At 43.3% G+C, this 14,907-nt stretch overlaps 1 protein-coding gene across 1 annotated transcript in view; it reads left to right on the forward strand.

The window, feature by feature from the left end:
• PRKCH (protein kinase C eta) overlaps positions 1 to 14,907 on the forward strand; it is a 116,779-nt gene that overhangs the window by 43,944 nt on the left and 57,928 nt on the right. Inside the window, exons 2-5 of the mRNA XM_075614839.1 lie at positions 4,587 to 4,650; positions 7,922 to 8,072; positions 9,918 to 9,952; positions 10,651 to 10,739. Coding sequence (XP_075470954.1) covers positions 4,587 to 4,650; positions 7,922 to 8,072; positions 9,918 to 9,952; positions 10,651 to 10,739 — 339 coding nt within the window. The remainder of the gene's footprint in view (positions 1 to 4,586; positions 4,651 to 7,921; positions 8,073 to 9,917; positions 9,953 to 10,650; positions 10,740 to 14,907) is intronic.

Here is a 14,907-nt window from a genome sequence, read left to right on the forward strand (position 1 = left end):
CACACAGCACATCCACTGCAGCAAGGGATTCTGGGGAATGACATGCAAATGAGCACACAGTGCCACTTTTTGCTTCAAAAAACATTTTTAACATGGTTCCCTACAGGCTTAAGCTTGCTGCGTGGTCACAGCTTTGAGCACAGCCAGGGTTAAGGTGCATACCCAGAAAACCCACCCACAGACAGCTGTTTCGACCTTTAGGGGTCTCATCAGTGTGGGGTTGGTAAACAGGGTATGCAGAGAAGCTAAAGGAAGTGCTGTGTGCTGGGTGATAATAGTGAAAGGCGGGGTTGCAGACCTGCCTAAGGCCCGGGCCATAGACGTGTGGGGAGAGCGGAGGCGCGCCAACGCTGAAGCTCGCCTGCTTCAGTCAGCGCGATTGCACGTACTTGCAGGCGAGCCAGCGTGCGCGGGGGGAGGTGGTTGGAGGCGGGGCAGTGACGTCGCTGGGCCAATCGCCCGCGACGCACTGACGTCAATGTCACGGCGCCGTGACGTTGACACTGCTGTGCTGTGATTGGAGGTTTTCAGCCGACAGCGCACTGAAAAACAGCTTGGCGCTCAGCTGAAACCTCCAACTCGTCAGCACGCCTGCGGACGCTCGCGTGAGCCCCCTCAAGGCATCCTCATTGAGGATGCAGGGGCTCTGCACGGAGCGTCCGCACGCCTCAGCACGGTCTGTCCGTCTATGGACGCAGCCTAAGACATGCAGATGAGCATACAGTAATATTTATATTTGCTTTGCTGTGGAGTGTTTTTGTCACTTTTTTTAATCACCATATCTTAACTGAGTGTGTGTGTATATATATATATATATCATTTTTATTTTTTTTATCGATCTATGGAATGTTACAAACAAAACTCACATGGAAAATGTGTGAAAATGAAAGTGTATGACTTGTTGCCCTATTTATCTTCTTCCATTGATCTTTCATCTTGTTTTATATAGCAGAATCCCGCAAATAAAATGGATACATTATTAGACTTGGAATGTGTCATTTCTGTTCTCTGAGAAACTTGCGACAGTGCAAAGTATTTAATACGCTTCTCTCTTTCTCTTGGTAGTTCACACTTCATTTTTTCTTCTCGTCGCCTTTAACTAGAACAAAGACTAACTTGGTTTGTAAAGGAATAACAATGAATGTATAATTTTATTTATGGAGTGCTGACAATGCACGCAGCACTTTGCAACATTACAATAGAAGCTTAATAAATGACAAGCGATGGGAATATGTGCAACAAGTAAAAGACCACATAAGGCAAAAGGAGACATTGCCCCAAAGGGCGTGCAATCCAAGTGTTATGAGATCATTCAGCATTTTCCCTGACGCACGGTATGCAGCGCAGTATTTTGGCCCCTCTGGCTGAGTATTGGTGTTCTAAAGACTCGATCCAAGCTAGCTAGCTTTTTTTTTCTTATTTCTTTACTCCGGATTGAAGAAGGGGGGACTCCGGAGCTGAACCCCATTCATTTATTTCTCTGGGGACCCCCGGCTTCCGGAGATACGCCCGTAGTAGGGTGCTGATAGCCGCTCTGTCTCGTTAGCAGCGGGAGTTCACATAATGGACACTCTTTTTTTCCCCCCAAAGCTTCCATGTCCTGTGCGCCAATAGGAAACTGTGACATCATCCGGTGCAGCTTCCTATTGGCCGACGTGATGCGGGAGCTTTACATTTGCGGCAGATACCGGTACCCCCTTCGGAGGTAAACCCGGAAACCCCCTACTTCAATCCTATGTGATAACAATAAATATGGCTTGGGTTGCTCCTTTGATAGTGAGGAGCTTTCCGCTGCAGAATGCTCGCGGCAGCTTGTGACCACAGCGCACGTCCAGTCCTTACTGTGTACACCATGCAGCGCTGCCTGTCTGCTGCAGGATTATTGTGATTCCCCTCGTTATGTAGGCATGTGCGATACCCGGCACTCGCATTTAAATATTAGGAATGAAGATCATGAAGTCACAAAACCGGTTTGTATACATGTTATCATGGGGCGGGGTGTGGGGGGTTCATGCAAAGCCGACGGTTAGAGAAAAGTCCAATCGCATAACGAAGGTAACATGCGCCGTGTGAAATGGGACGTTTATTACCCTGAGGCCCCGGTAATGTCAGGATCGGACATCTTGACGCAGCCATATAAGCCGCCGCTAAGTTAGCATTGGCGTTTATTAGGGGTTTTGGGGTAAGGTTAGCGGTCAGATTTGGGGTTTTAGGGTAATTTGGGGGGTTTTAGGGTAGGGGGTTAAGGATAAGGGTTTTAGGATAAGATTAGGTGCTTACCTTTGCGGCTGGTCTTTAGCTGAATAGCAGCGGCTAGTTGCCGGCGGCTAGATGTCCTAGACTTGGAGTGTACAAACTGGGGGGCGCAAGATTTTCTGGGGGGGGTGGGAGGAGGCGTGGTGCTTACAGAAGCTCCGCGCTCTTCCCCCCCGTACATTTAAATGACATGCCGGGGGAGAGCGCAGGCCTCTGCAACTGCCTCCTACAAAAGGCAGCGTTCTGCAGGCAGACGTCTCATTAATCTTCAAAAAGCGAAACGCTGCCGGTGCTCGCGGGGGTCGGGGAAGTCCTGCTGTTCCCAGGGAATCCTAGAACAATAGGAGGATATCCAGGCACACGGACTCAAGCAAAGATAACCATTTATTGCAATCAAAACCAACGTTTCGACTGCCACGCAGTCAGCCCTCACCTTGATAAAGACTGCGTGGAAGTCGAAACGTTGGTTTTCTGGTTGCAATAAAGTGTTATCTTTGCTTGAGTCCGTGTGCCTGGATATTGTTCTCTGTATGCCTCTTACCTACTCTCCGGCGGCTTCTGGCGTCGCGTCGCCGTGACAACGCGGCGTCAAATGGCAATGCGTTGCCATGGCAATGCGACATCAAATGACTCCGCCAATGCCGGGGGGGGGGGGGGGGAGAGCGGGAAGGGGGGCGCAAAGAAAAAAGATCGCGCACACCCCTGTCCTAGACCATGGGGAATGTCGCCTGTATTGTATCGCTTGCATGTATTTATTTTGATTTAGTTTCTTTCATTTGCAAAATATTCCTTATACAAGAATTTAAATTAAAAAAAGCACTCTGGAGAACATTTATATGTATTTTAACTCACATTGGTATCCTGCCACCTCTGGTGTTGAAGTAATTCCGATTAATATTTTCTCAGTTCTTCATGCTTGTATTTGTTTTTATAAAAGTAAAATAATTAAGTCAAGTAATAATAATAACTTGTTCTTGTATAGCGCTGCTAGTTTTTTACGTAGAGCTTTACAGAGACCTTTTGCAGGCACAGGTACCTGCCCCATGGAGCGTACAATTTATGATTTTTTTTGGTCCCTGAGGCACAGGGAGATAAGGTGACTTGCCCAAGGTCACAAGGAGCCGACACCGGGAATTGAACCAAGTTCCCCTGCTTCACACTCAGCACCAGTCAGTGTCTTTACTCACTGAGCCGCTCCTTCTCCCTAATATTATTTACAAGTATTGTAAACCATATATTTTTTTGTCTTTTCTGCCCTTTCTTGGGAAGCCTTGTGTTTCTTTTCTTGCTCTATTTGTAGGTTTGATAAAAGGTACTATATAAAGTCAGTGAAGGTGCTTCTGTATGTACTGTACCTAACTTGTGTAGCACGTAGACATGGGTGAAAAGACCGACCTCTTCATATTAACACACAGAATCCAAGGTGAGAATGAATTGACTTGTGTTACATCTGCACATAGTATATCTTCAGTGACAGACGAGCCGGTATCGCGCACACCGCTCTCTGTACAAGGTACAAAACAATCGGACTGGTAAAATATTCATTACTTATCTATCGATGATGTGAGGCAATGCAGTAATCTTGTCTTACAATGTGGATTATTATAAAGGATTCCAGTTGTTGGTGTATTTTTTTTTCTTTCTAGATTCAGTGTTTATTCGATTTTTCTAGTTTTTAATGTTTATTTTATAGATTTTTTTCAGTGTTTATTCTATTTTTCATTTTGTAAAAAAAAATCTACATTCATCATTGATGGCAATGGAAAAAAAATTAGACATACAGGCATACCCCGCATTAACGTACGCAATGGGACCGGAGCATGTATGTAAAGCGAAAATGTACTTAAAGTGAAGCACTGCCTTTTCCCACTTATCGATGCATGTACTGTACTGCAATCGTCATATACGTGCATAACCGATGTAAATAACACATTTGTAACAGGCTCTGTAATCTCCCTGCTTGCGCACAGCTCCGGTACAGGTAGGGATCGGTATTGCTGTTCAGGACGTGATGACAGGCGCATGCGTGAGCTGCCGTTTGCCTATTGGGCGATATGTACTTACTCGCGAGTGTACTTAAAGTGAGTGTCCTTAAACCGGGGTATGCCTGTACATCCTATTTGAATTTGGTGTTTCAGTGCGCTTTCTATTTTTCGTTTCCTTCATCTCCCACCTGTGGCTGAGCTGCTCCAGGAGATGTAACTCGATAGAAAATGTTTTTTTTTATCGGTGGTGTTATTGGGTTAAAACTCGATAACCAGAATCCCTATTTCTAAATTATACATGAGATGAGTGTGTAAATTGTGTTCTGTTTTATTTTGTTGTTGCAGTTGGAGTTGGAGCCAGAAGGCAAAGTGTTTGTTGTGATAACCCTCATTGGCAGCTTTATAGAAGGTAAGAGATTATGTGGCATGATTGTAGAAGCGGCTGGAAACCAAGGTTGTGCCATTGTTTTGGTTAGAGGTCATTCAGTCACTCTTTTCTGCAGCAGCGTTGGAAGTGTGAAGCTCCCGAATGCCCTTGTTTCGCTGGGACGGCACACAGGTCACATAGGTTGCACATTAACTTTTATAATAGATACACAGTTTTCTTGTGTAGATAAGCCCCCCCTACTGCTTCTCCATATGGTTCGAGGTGGCTTCTCCAAAAATACTGGACACAGTGGTCGATGTGCCCTCGAGAAACACACACACCTCACCTCTCCATGCTGTTTCCTCCTCTCCTTGGCCACACCCCAAGCTCCTGACACCTCTTCCTGATTGGCTGCTGCTGGGTAATGTAGCCAATCGGGATGGAGGAAGCTGCCCAGACCCCTAACAGCAGCCCTGCTCTCTCCCTGCTCGGGGAAATCCACGGCCCCCCCAAGCCGGTCAGGTCACTATGTCCGGAGAGGTAATACGTCCAATATTACCTCTAATTTTTTACTAGACAGTGTCCAGTTCAATACTGGACACCTGGCGACCGTACGAAAGTTCTCCAACATATTGTGGTTTTATTTAAACCGGCGCTGGTTGAGCTCTCCTGCAGCAGCGAAAGAGTTAAGGAAGTGTAACTAAAAGTTGGGCCCGGTGTTTAATCACAGCAAAGAAAAGCCAATGCTTTTAAACATGGCGAAAAAGCACTTAGTGTGTGAATGATTTATGACATGTTTATGTGAGAACTTGTTTAAGATGGACCCCACGTGTTAGGACAAAAAATGTAAGCAGAGATTTCAAAACAAAAGCGGTGTAGAAACCAGTAACATTAAACCGGAGAAGTTTGCTGAAGGCACCTAACGTACATGCGTTCAGTTCAGCTACTTGGCATGTATTGGTGACTTGCTCTCTATACCCCGCTAAACCTCAAACACCCTTAAATGAACTTCCCCGAAGTAAAGGCCAGTCATCACATGGACCCAAAATAAAAGTAGTGGTATGAGACTTTAATGCAGTGGTGCGCAAACAGGGGGCGCGAGATTACCGACTGGGGGCGCAGCGTTTACCGAGGCCCCGCGCGCTTCCCAGAGGCACTTAAATTAAGTGCTAGGGGAGCTGCAGGGCCTCTGTAAACAATTCTTACCTTGATTCAGTCGGCATTTGGAGACACGTCGCCATGGCAACGCAGCATCATGTGCCGTCACGTTGCTGTGACGTCATGACGATCAGACGCTGGGAATCAAGGTAAGGAGGATGAGTAAGGGGTGCACGCGGAGAGGAGGACATCCAGCAGGGGGGCGCAGGGAAAAAGGTTTGTGCCCCCCTGCTTTAATGGGCTCTCCAGTACCCATTCCAGCCAGTTTAGTGTAGGTTCATCTATTTGGAGATACAGGGTATTGTATGTCAATGGGCCCCCTCCTAATTCCTTTCTCTATACCCCTCTCACTCCTCTCCCAACAAAAGCCCTACTTCAGGCTGTGAATGGAAGGAACACCTGAGTTGGGTATAACTTATGACCTAAATTGCAATTCATACTATTCCGGTGTTAACCTTAACAGAGCTTAATGAATCTAGCATGATCACTTAAACGCATTTGCGTATCATTTAAAATAATGCCATGCTTTTTAACGGAGTAAAACCTGGTTACATCACGTTGTTTGCTTTAGTGAGTGCTGCGTTCTGACAAATCGGCTTTAATTTAGTTTAAAATCACGTTAAATAGGCAAAGTGTCTGGGACTCCAGTGGTCCCGTGATATGTAGTGGATACCTCATGGACTTTTTAAGCTTGTTTTCCAGGGGGGATGCTGTGGGGGCGCAGAACGCGATCTGGCACTCAGGGAAACTGAAGAGGAGGACTTGCACCTCTTCCGTTCACGTAATTGATGTTTCCATAAGTGATGCCAGGGACACGCGATCGCCATGTGGTGAAGGGGCCGTGGCACACTGGCGCAGTCGTCCCTCCGGCAAAAGTTAATTTGTAAAGGTGTATACCGAGATTGAAAAAGATGATGATTCTGTCTCACATGGCAACATACACTGAAGTTGCTGCAAAGTAAAAGCACTCAACCATTTATTATATTTTGATGTATTAACCCATATGTCACAGAAACCTAAATCCGCAGAACAAATTACCATCACAAATTACCATCACAAGAAATTACCATCACAAATGCTGCTTTAGTTGGGGACTGATTGCAAATTATTGGAGGGTTATTCCGTCAAATGTTTTTAATGCCCCACATTACATAGTAAATAGTTAGTCTGATTCTCTGAGTATGGAAGAAATGCAGCGACTACAAAATTGCAATAATTGTATCTGAATGACGAGGAGGATATTTGAGTCGGTGGTAATGGTAAACGGATTGTAACATTGGAAACAGAGGTTTCACTTTGTTACACTCCGGGGGAGGTGTTGGTGCTTTGAACAAACGTTTAAACTTACTGCCCCGCTTACATTTCCTGTGTTCTGACCAAAGAAATGGCGTTAAACCTGCACACAGTCGCCTCATACTTGCGGTTCACATACATGGTTTAGTATGTATGTAGTTATATTTGCTATGAATATTTTTGTGAATCCCTTTTAAATATGTCTAATGGAGACAACAGAAACGCTATGATCTTGGATGTTTTCAGTGTTGTTTAAAATGTTGACAACAGTTTCCACATCATCGAAAGTCAACATGGCGTAATACATTCAGATGCGTTGAGTTTGCTTTAGCCAGAAATGTATCTATTTGTACTGGCATATATAAGGTGTGTTGGCTTTACTCTAACTGTAATGATACTTTAATAAATACTTGTCAGTAGGCCCTATTTCATCTCGGTTGCCGGAAGGTTGCAGTAGTCCCGACAGGAAAGGATAAGGACATGGATTATAATGTTAGCTGTAGAGTAATAGAGGAAAAGGCAAACTGATGCTTTTTCTGGGCTAGAGTATCTACAATAGTGTCCAGTATTACTATTTATCATATTTATTGGTCCATGACCTGAATCTTGGAAGACATTTAATTTCCTTTCGCTAAATCGTCTTCCTTTCTGTTTTATGTAATGCCACTTTGTGTTGTTTCCCTTCCACAGTCCAACGTTACATTTGTGAGTACGTGGTCGATGTAGAAGATTGAGATTGATAAATAAAATATGTTGACCCTGGCAGCAAAAGTGCTACACATGGCAAACCACTTACAAGAGAACCGTGAAACTTTACCCTTAACTGGACTGTAACTTTTTTTTTTTCATTTTTAATTTGGAGGTACCCTCCGGGATGGAAAAATTCTAAGACATTTTACTCGGAAGCGCCAGCGGGCCATGAGAAGAAGGGTACACCAGGTGAATGGGCACAAGTTTATGGCAACCTATCTCCGGCAACCCACATACTGCTCTCACTGCAGAGATTTTATCTGGTAAGAGAGATTTTTTTTATTTGGTATTTTACTGAAAAGAAAGTATTGGGGGGGGGGGTGGAAAATAAGCTTGTCTTTTGGAAAGTGCTGGATCAGAGCATTTAAGATGGGTTTGGCCCACTGACGCATGTCTGCATTCCCCTTCTTGGGACATGCGCTTACTTCATATGGCCATACTAAAGGATCCTAACTGCTAGGGCACTGTCCCTGTCTGAAACACATTACAAGGAGGATCTGACCTAAGGTATACTTTGGGGGTCATCTTCCCTATCTCTAATCTCTGATGCTTCTCTTCTGCTTCCATGCTGGAACTCTCCCCCAGAATCCTATGCTCCTCTCCTTTATACCTCTTGTGACACAGTCTGCTTGCCACCACTGGGTGGAGATTAATTTACTCTACTGTTAACTCCTAATATACTTTTCGTAACTTACACCAGGAGGGAAGGGGTTACATATATAAGAAACAATTTATTGCCAGAAGGGAAGAGAAATGCATTGCAAACCAACGTATAACTGGCCTCTTTAGCAAAGAAGGGCTTAGTGATGCTATGTTATCTATAGCTGCTGGTGCCTAATGCAAGCACCCAATACTGTGTAACCCCACTGCACAATGGCACTATTACATACTATTGCACACAGAGTAAACTCACATGAATACACAAAGGCCCAGGTACAATGGTGTATACAGCGATACACAGATTTGCACTTGCAAACTAACTTGAGTTGGACGATACGCAGCAGCCCACACATTATTCTATACTTCTGAAATTGTAAACCTATGCCTTTTTTCGCTTGTATGGTGGTCTTCGTTAACGAGTTTAATGGAAGGTTTTAGCTTACATGTTTAAAAGGACGTCCTGGTTGACATGTTTAATGGGAGGTTCTAGCTAACACGATTAATGGGAGGTTCTAGCTAACAGGATTAATGGGAGGTTCTAGCTGACATGATTAATGGGCGGTTCTAGCTAACACGATTAATGGGAGGTTCTAGCTAACAGGATTAATGGGAGGTTCTAGCTAACAGGATTAATGGGAGGTTCTAGCTAACAGGATTAATGGGAGGTTCTAGCTAACATGATTAATGGGAGGTTCTAGCTAACAGGATTAATGGGAGGTTCTAGCTAACATGATTAATGGGCGGTTCTAGCTAACATGAATAATGGGAGGTTCTAGCTAACAGGATTAATGGGAGGTTCTAGCTGACAGGATTAATGGGAGGTTCTAGCTGACATGATTAATGGGAGGTTCTAGCTGACAGGATTAATGGGAGGTTCTAGCTGACACGATTAATGGGAGGTTCTAGCTAACATGATTAATGGGCGGTTCTAGCTAACATGATTAATGGGAGGTTCTAGCGAACACGATTAATGGGAGGTTCTAGCTAACATGATTAATGGGCGGTTCTAGCTAACATGATTAATGGGAGGTTCTAGCTAACACGATTAATGGGAGGTTCTAGCTAACACGATTAATGGGAGGTTCTAGCTGACAGGATTAATGGGAGGTTCTAGCTGACACGATTAATGGGAGGTTCTAGCTAACATGATTAATGGGAGGTTCTAGCTAACACGATTAATGGGAGGTTCTAGCTGACACGATTAATGGGAGGTTCTAGCTGACAGGATTAATGGGAGGTTCTAGCTGACAGGATTAATGGGCGGTTCTAGCTAACATGATTAATGGGTGGTTCTAGCTAACAGGATTAATGGGAGGTTCTAGCTAACAGGATTAATGGGAGGTTCTAGCTAACACGATTAATGGGAGGTTCTAGCTAACATGATTAATGGGCGGTTGTAGCTGATATGATTTCGCTGACTGACTGCATTTATATCTTGTTTGGAACAGGGGAGTGTTCGGGAAGCAGGGTTACCAGTGCCAAGGTAAAGTGAAACTCTATAACTAGCTGAGCTGTGCAGCCATTACGAACATTTCTTCTTTAAAGATGCATTTACTTTTACAAGCATCCGAAAAATTGTCAGTGTGAAATAATTCACCCTATAATCTTTTCATCCTTGATCTTCATTTTTCTACGAACGATCTGCTAAAGTAAGGGCCAGAACGCCGTTCCCGCGCCTGGGAGGATGGGTGCCTAAAAGTCGTGGGCCCTGTTGTGGCTGAAGCGGCAGTAGATCTGCGACTGGGTCAATATGATTATAATGAAAATATACTCCCACAATACTTACAGCCCCTTCCACGCATACAAATTCACTGTTGAAAGTGATCTATAAAATAGTAGTTGAACCTCTGTAGTCATAAGTAACAGTGCTGGGGAAAAAAAGCACGAATAAGCATTAAAATGGCATTATTTCAAATGCACTTGCAGCTTAATTAAGCTGCAAGCACCTCGTGCTTTTGGCAATGTAACTTGGCTCCCAGAAGACCTGCAAAATGTTGGCATTCACTGTACTGTAAGCCCTTGTGGCAGTACAGAATGAACTTATTAACACTCAAACACAACATTTCTAAACACGTGCTAGTTCTGGTGGTCTGTTTTTATTAAGACAGGCAGAAGTTGGTGCAGATCATAATAGGTGATGGTTGTGATGCGTCTCTAACGCCCGTTTGTTTTATTTCTCAGTGTGCACGTGTGTTGTACATAAACGCTGCCATCAGCTCATCGTTACAGCCTGCACTTGCGTGAACAACTCTGCCAAGGTGGAAAAGAAGGTGACGTATCCCGTGTAACTCTTCAACATGCACTGCTATTATCGTGGGGTTTTTTGCTGCAGCGTGTTACAATTTACCTCCAGAACCACATCCTGCCGCTTAGTCTGAACAGGAGCCCTTCTAAATACTACAAAGTCCCTCAAGATTTATAGATAATACATCAAGAATATATACAAATGGGTTTTTATGAAGATTTAACTCCGTGGCTTGCTCTTAGCAAACATATGCAGTATTAGAAGCGATACACATTTCAACGCGGTACATAAATCATTTGCAAAAGACTTGTTGTTTGAAGCCACCATTCACCAGAACTGATATTTAATAAGTCGTTTTGAAACATGAGGACTTTCTTTTCCGACCTTAGTATATTAGTTAGTCCGTTTCTGAAATCGGTGAAGTTTGAAGCTAGTGTCCGCTCTGCACGGACTGATATTTGGCCGAGTTGATTTTAGAATTAGTAGTTTGGGAAATCTGAGATTTTGATGATAAATATAAATAGTTTAAAATGTAGCATTATAGAGATTTTGGTTCTTTAAAAATAATTATTTTAAAGCTCTATTGGTGCCCTTAAAAAGAAATATATCACATATTTTGTGTGTGTATGTATATACACACACGCGTGCAAGCATCTGCATGCACGCATACACATACATACATACATGCACGCATACATACACACGCATACATACATGCATGCACGCAGACATGCATACATGCACACATACATGCATACATGCACACACACATGCATACATACATGCATACATGCACACATACATGCATACATGCACCCATACATACATGCACACATACATGCATCCGTATGCACACATACATGCATACGTATGCAGGCGCACGTATATACGATCACGCACACACATGCACACGCGTGCGTGCATATGTGCACTAGTGGTGCCTTTAAAAAGATATAGACCACATATTTTGTGTATGTACACATTCACATACATATTCACACACATTCACATACACACACATTCGCATGCATGCATACATACTCACACACACATACATACTCGCACAAACATACATACTCACACATACATACCTACATACACACTCACACATACATACATACACACTCGCACATACATACACGCACGCACGCACACACACACACACATGCATATATATGTTAATTTCCACTCCGGAGACTGCCTGGTTCAATTAAAAAAAAACAATTTCAATTGCGCATTACTAAATGTTTTTTTTCTGCTTTAAATGAATAAAAAGGTTTATTTGCTCCAAATTTACATTTGAACCTTTGTCAAGACGTGTGTGCGTGCTCGTGTATAGATAAATGGATGGATGGATACTGTAGATAGATGGATCGAAGGTGCAACTCCCGGTTACATAGCACAATTGCCTGGGTGCGATCAGAACAGAAGTCTTTTAAAGAGGCGATGTACTCTCAGGTCTTCCAGGATAATGATAATTGTCCCGGCTTTGACCGAAATGTCGATCATTGTGTGTATCGATGCATTTAAACACTTTGGAAGACCTGAGAATGCATCACCTCTTTGAAAAACACGTACACGCACTCATAGATACATGCACATACACGCACACACATGCGTGCGGACACACTGTACATACACATACTGTATATATACACACACATACTGTATATACACACACATACTGTATATACACACACATACTGTATATACACACTCACACACACACACTGCATATACTCACACACACACACATACTGAATATACACACACACACACACACACATACTATATATACACATTCACACACACACATATACTGTATATACACACTCACACACATACTGTATATACATACACTCGCACACATACTGTACATACATACTTTAAATGTCTCCATAGAAAGCAATAGTAAGGTACATAATGAGCACACACATTAACCACATGTTTTCCTGGCAAGGGTGCACATCAAGCCAGATAATCACTGGTGTAGGATAAAGATACCCTATGGCTCTCTCATGGACTTGTGATGAGAATAAAAGGCTATTGTAAAGTAAGCACAGTGTTTCGGTCCCAACCCTATGGCTCTCTCATGGACTTGTGATGAGAATAAAAGGCTATTGTAAAGTAAGCACAGTGTTTCGGTCCCAACACAGACTGATTCAAAGTGAGTACAATGTATCATACCGCAGCCCAGACACTGAGCAGAACAAAACATTGGCACCAAATTCCCGGGAACTGAGTGTTCTAAGGAAACCGCTAGTGTCAAAAAGCTGCAGGCGGGAGATGAAACATTGGAAGAGACATCCCCACGTGTGGAGGACAAAAAAGGGGTGATTAAATTAAACATGCCTAGCAACAGTAATTGATGTTCTACTACGCAGCCAGTAGACCATTGCTATGATCTGCTTTATAATTATAATCGCTCTTTGGTCCTTGCGTTGATATCGCCATTTATATTGGCAACATACCGTTTCATCGGTACCCAACAGCAGTCGTATACTTCCCCTTGCTACAATATATTTGTATCCTTATTCTTTTTGGGGTTTAGAATTGTTCTGTCCATAGCCCTCTGGGTTCCCCATAACGTCGTCACTGCAGGCCCATTTGTGTACCCGTTTTCCAGGCGAGATCGTGTTCTGCTGTGCTATGGAGCTTGGGACGCGATCTGGCACGCAGGTAAATGGAACTCCTCTTCCATTTGCGGATAGAGCCACGCCACGATCTCGTGACTGAGATTTGCCGAAGGAACCAAAGCGCACCCCCCGGCGTCCAAAGGGTTAAACTACCAATGGCACCAAAAGGCTTGAACCGAACTACTATGGCCATACTATATAACCAAAAGAATGTCGCGATGGCTGCTTGTTACTTAATAACATATACCTTTGTGGAGCTTTATATGTTGCACTGCAGTACATTGTCTGGTTAAATATACCCAGAGAATACTGGATTTATCTAATTAAGTGTGCAATCTAGCTGTAAATTTAGCATTGCCTTCCAAAATAACATCTCCCAAATGTGTGTGTGAATAAATTATATTTCTATTTTATTTTAAATATATCTTTTCCTCTACACATGGGGATATCTTGTATCCACTTTTCTTTGATCTGGTTGTCCTATTTTTCATCTCCGTGTCCAGCAATGTTACACTAGTGGTATCTTCCGTAAGCTTGCCTGAACCTTGCGTGCCAATTTTTCACTATCTATTGTTATTGGATTCACTTTTTATCAGTCTGAATCCTGACGAAGGTCCATGCTGGGACCAAAACGTAGCTCCTACCTTACAGATTACCTATGTATTTATATCACAAGTCCATGAGCGTCATTTACTTCATCTCTATGCACAGTACCAAACGAAATGCTTTTAAATGTTTTACAGTCTGTAAATAAAGCAGCAAAACTTGATATATATATTTTTTATTATTACAGGACGGAAGCAGGGGGTCTCCGGAGCAGAACTGCATTCATTTCAGCTCCGGGGACCACCCACTTCCAGAGATACTTAGCTCCGCAGCAGTGCCGGTTTCCCTGCAGGCAGAGAAACTGTGTTCCTTAATCTAATGGCGGTGTTTAAATGTCATACGGACCAATAGGAAGCCGCGACGTCACCCGGTGCAGCTTCCTATTGGCCCGCGTGACTTGGACCTTTAAACTCCGCAGAGATACTGGCACCACCTATGGAGGTAAGTATCTCTGGAGACCCCCTGTTTCAAACCTGTTATATATCTCAACCCCCTTATAACGCTGTGTTTGGGGTCCAAAGAATCACATTGCGCTATAAGCGGATCACGTTAGAAATAATGTACATTTGTATGCATTGTACAATAAAGTATTTAAGACACCAATAATCGTGTTGTAAAGTCTTCATAAATCCGAAAATTGGGAGCCGCGCGTGCTTCGTGTTATAAGCGGATTCGCGTTGTAACGGATCGCGTTATAACGGGGTTGAGCTGTAGTAGTAGTTTTGTGTAAACTAATAGTTTTGGTGCCATCATCAGTCAAATATATAAAAAAAAAAAAATGTAAGAACACTTCTAACGTGTAAGATTAGAATGACACAGACCGGCAGAAAAAAGAAATGTATTCAAGTAAAATGTATTGTTGCCTGCTGCGTGGGACAGACCCCTGCGTGAATATGCTTCAGCGTTGATTGTGTAGGACATCGATGCAGATACATGTCGTTAATTTCTCAT

Source organism: Ascaphus truei, chromosome 9 (assembly GCF_040206685.1).
Source record: "Ascaphus truei isolate aAscTru1 chromosome 9, aAscTru1.hap1, whole genome shotgun sequence".
In the NCBI taxonomy this organism is placed as follows: domain Eukaryota; kingdom Metazoa; phylum Chordata; class Amphibia; order Anura; family Ascaphidae; genus Ascaphus; species Ascaphus truei.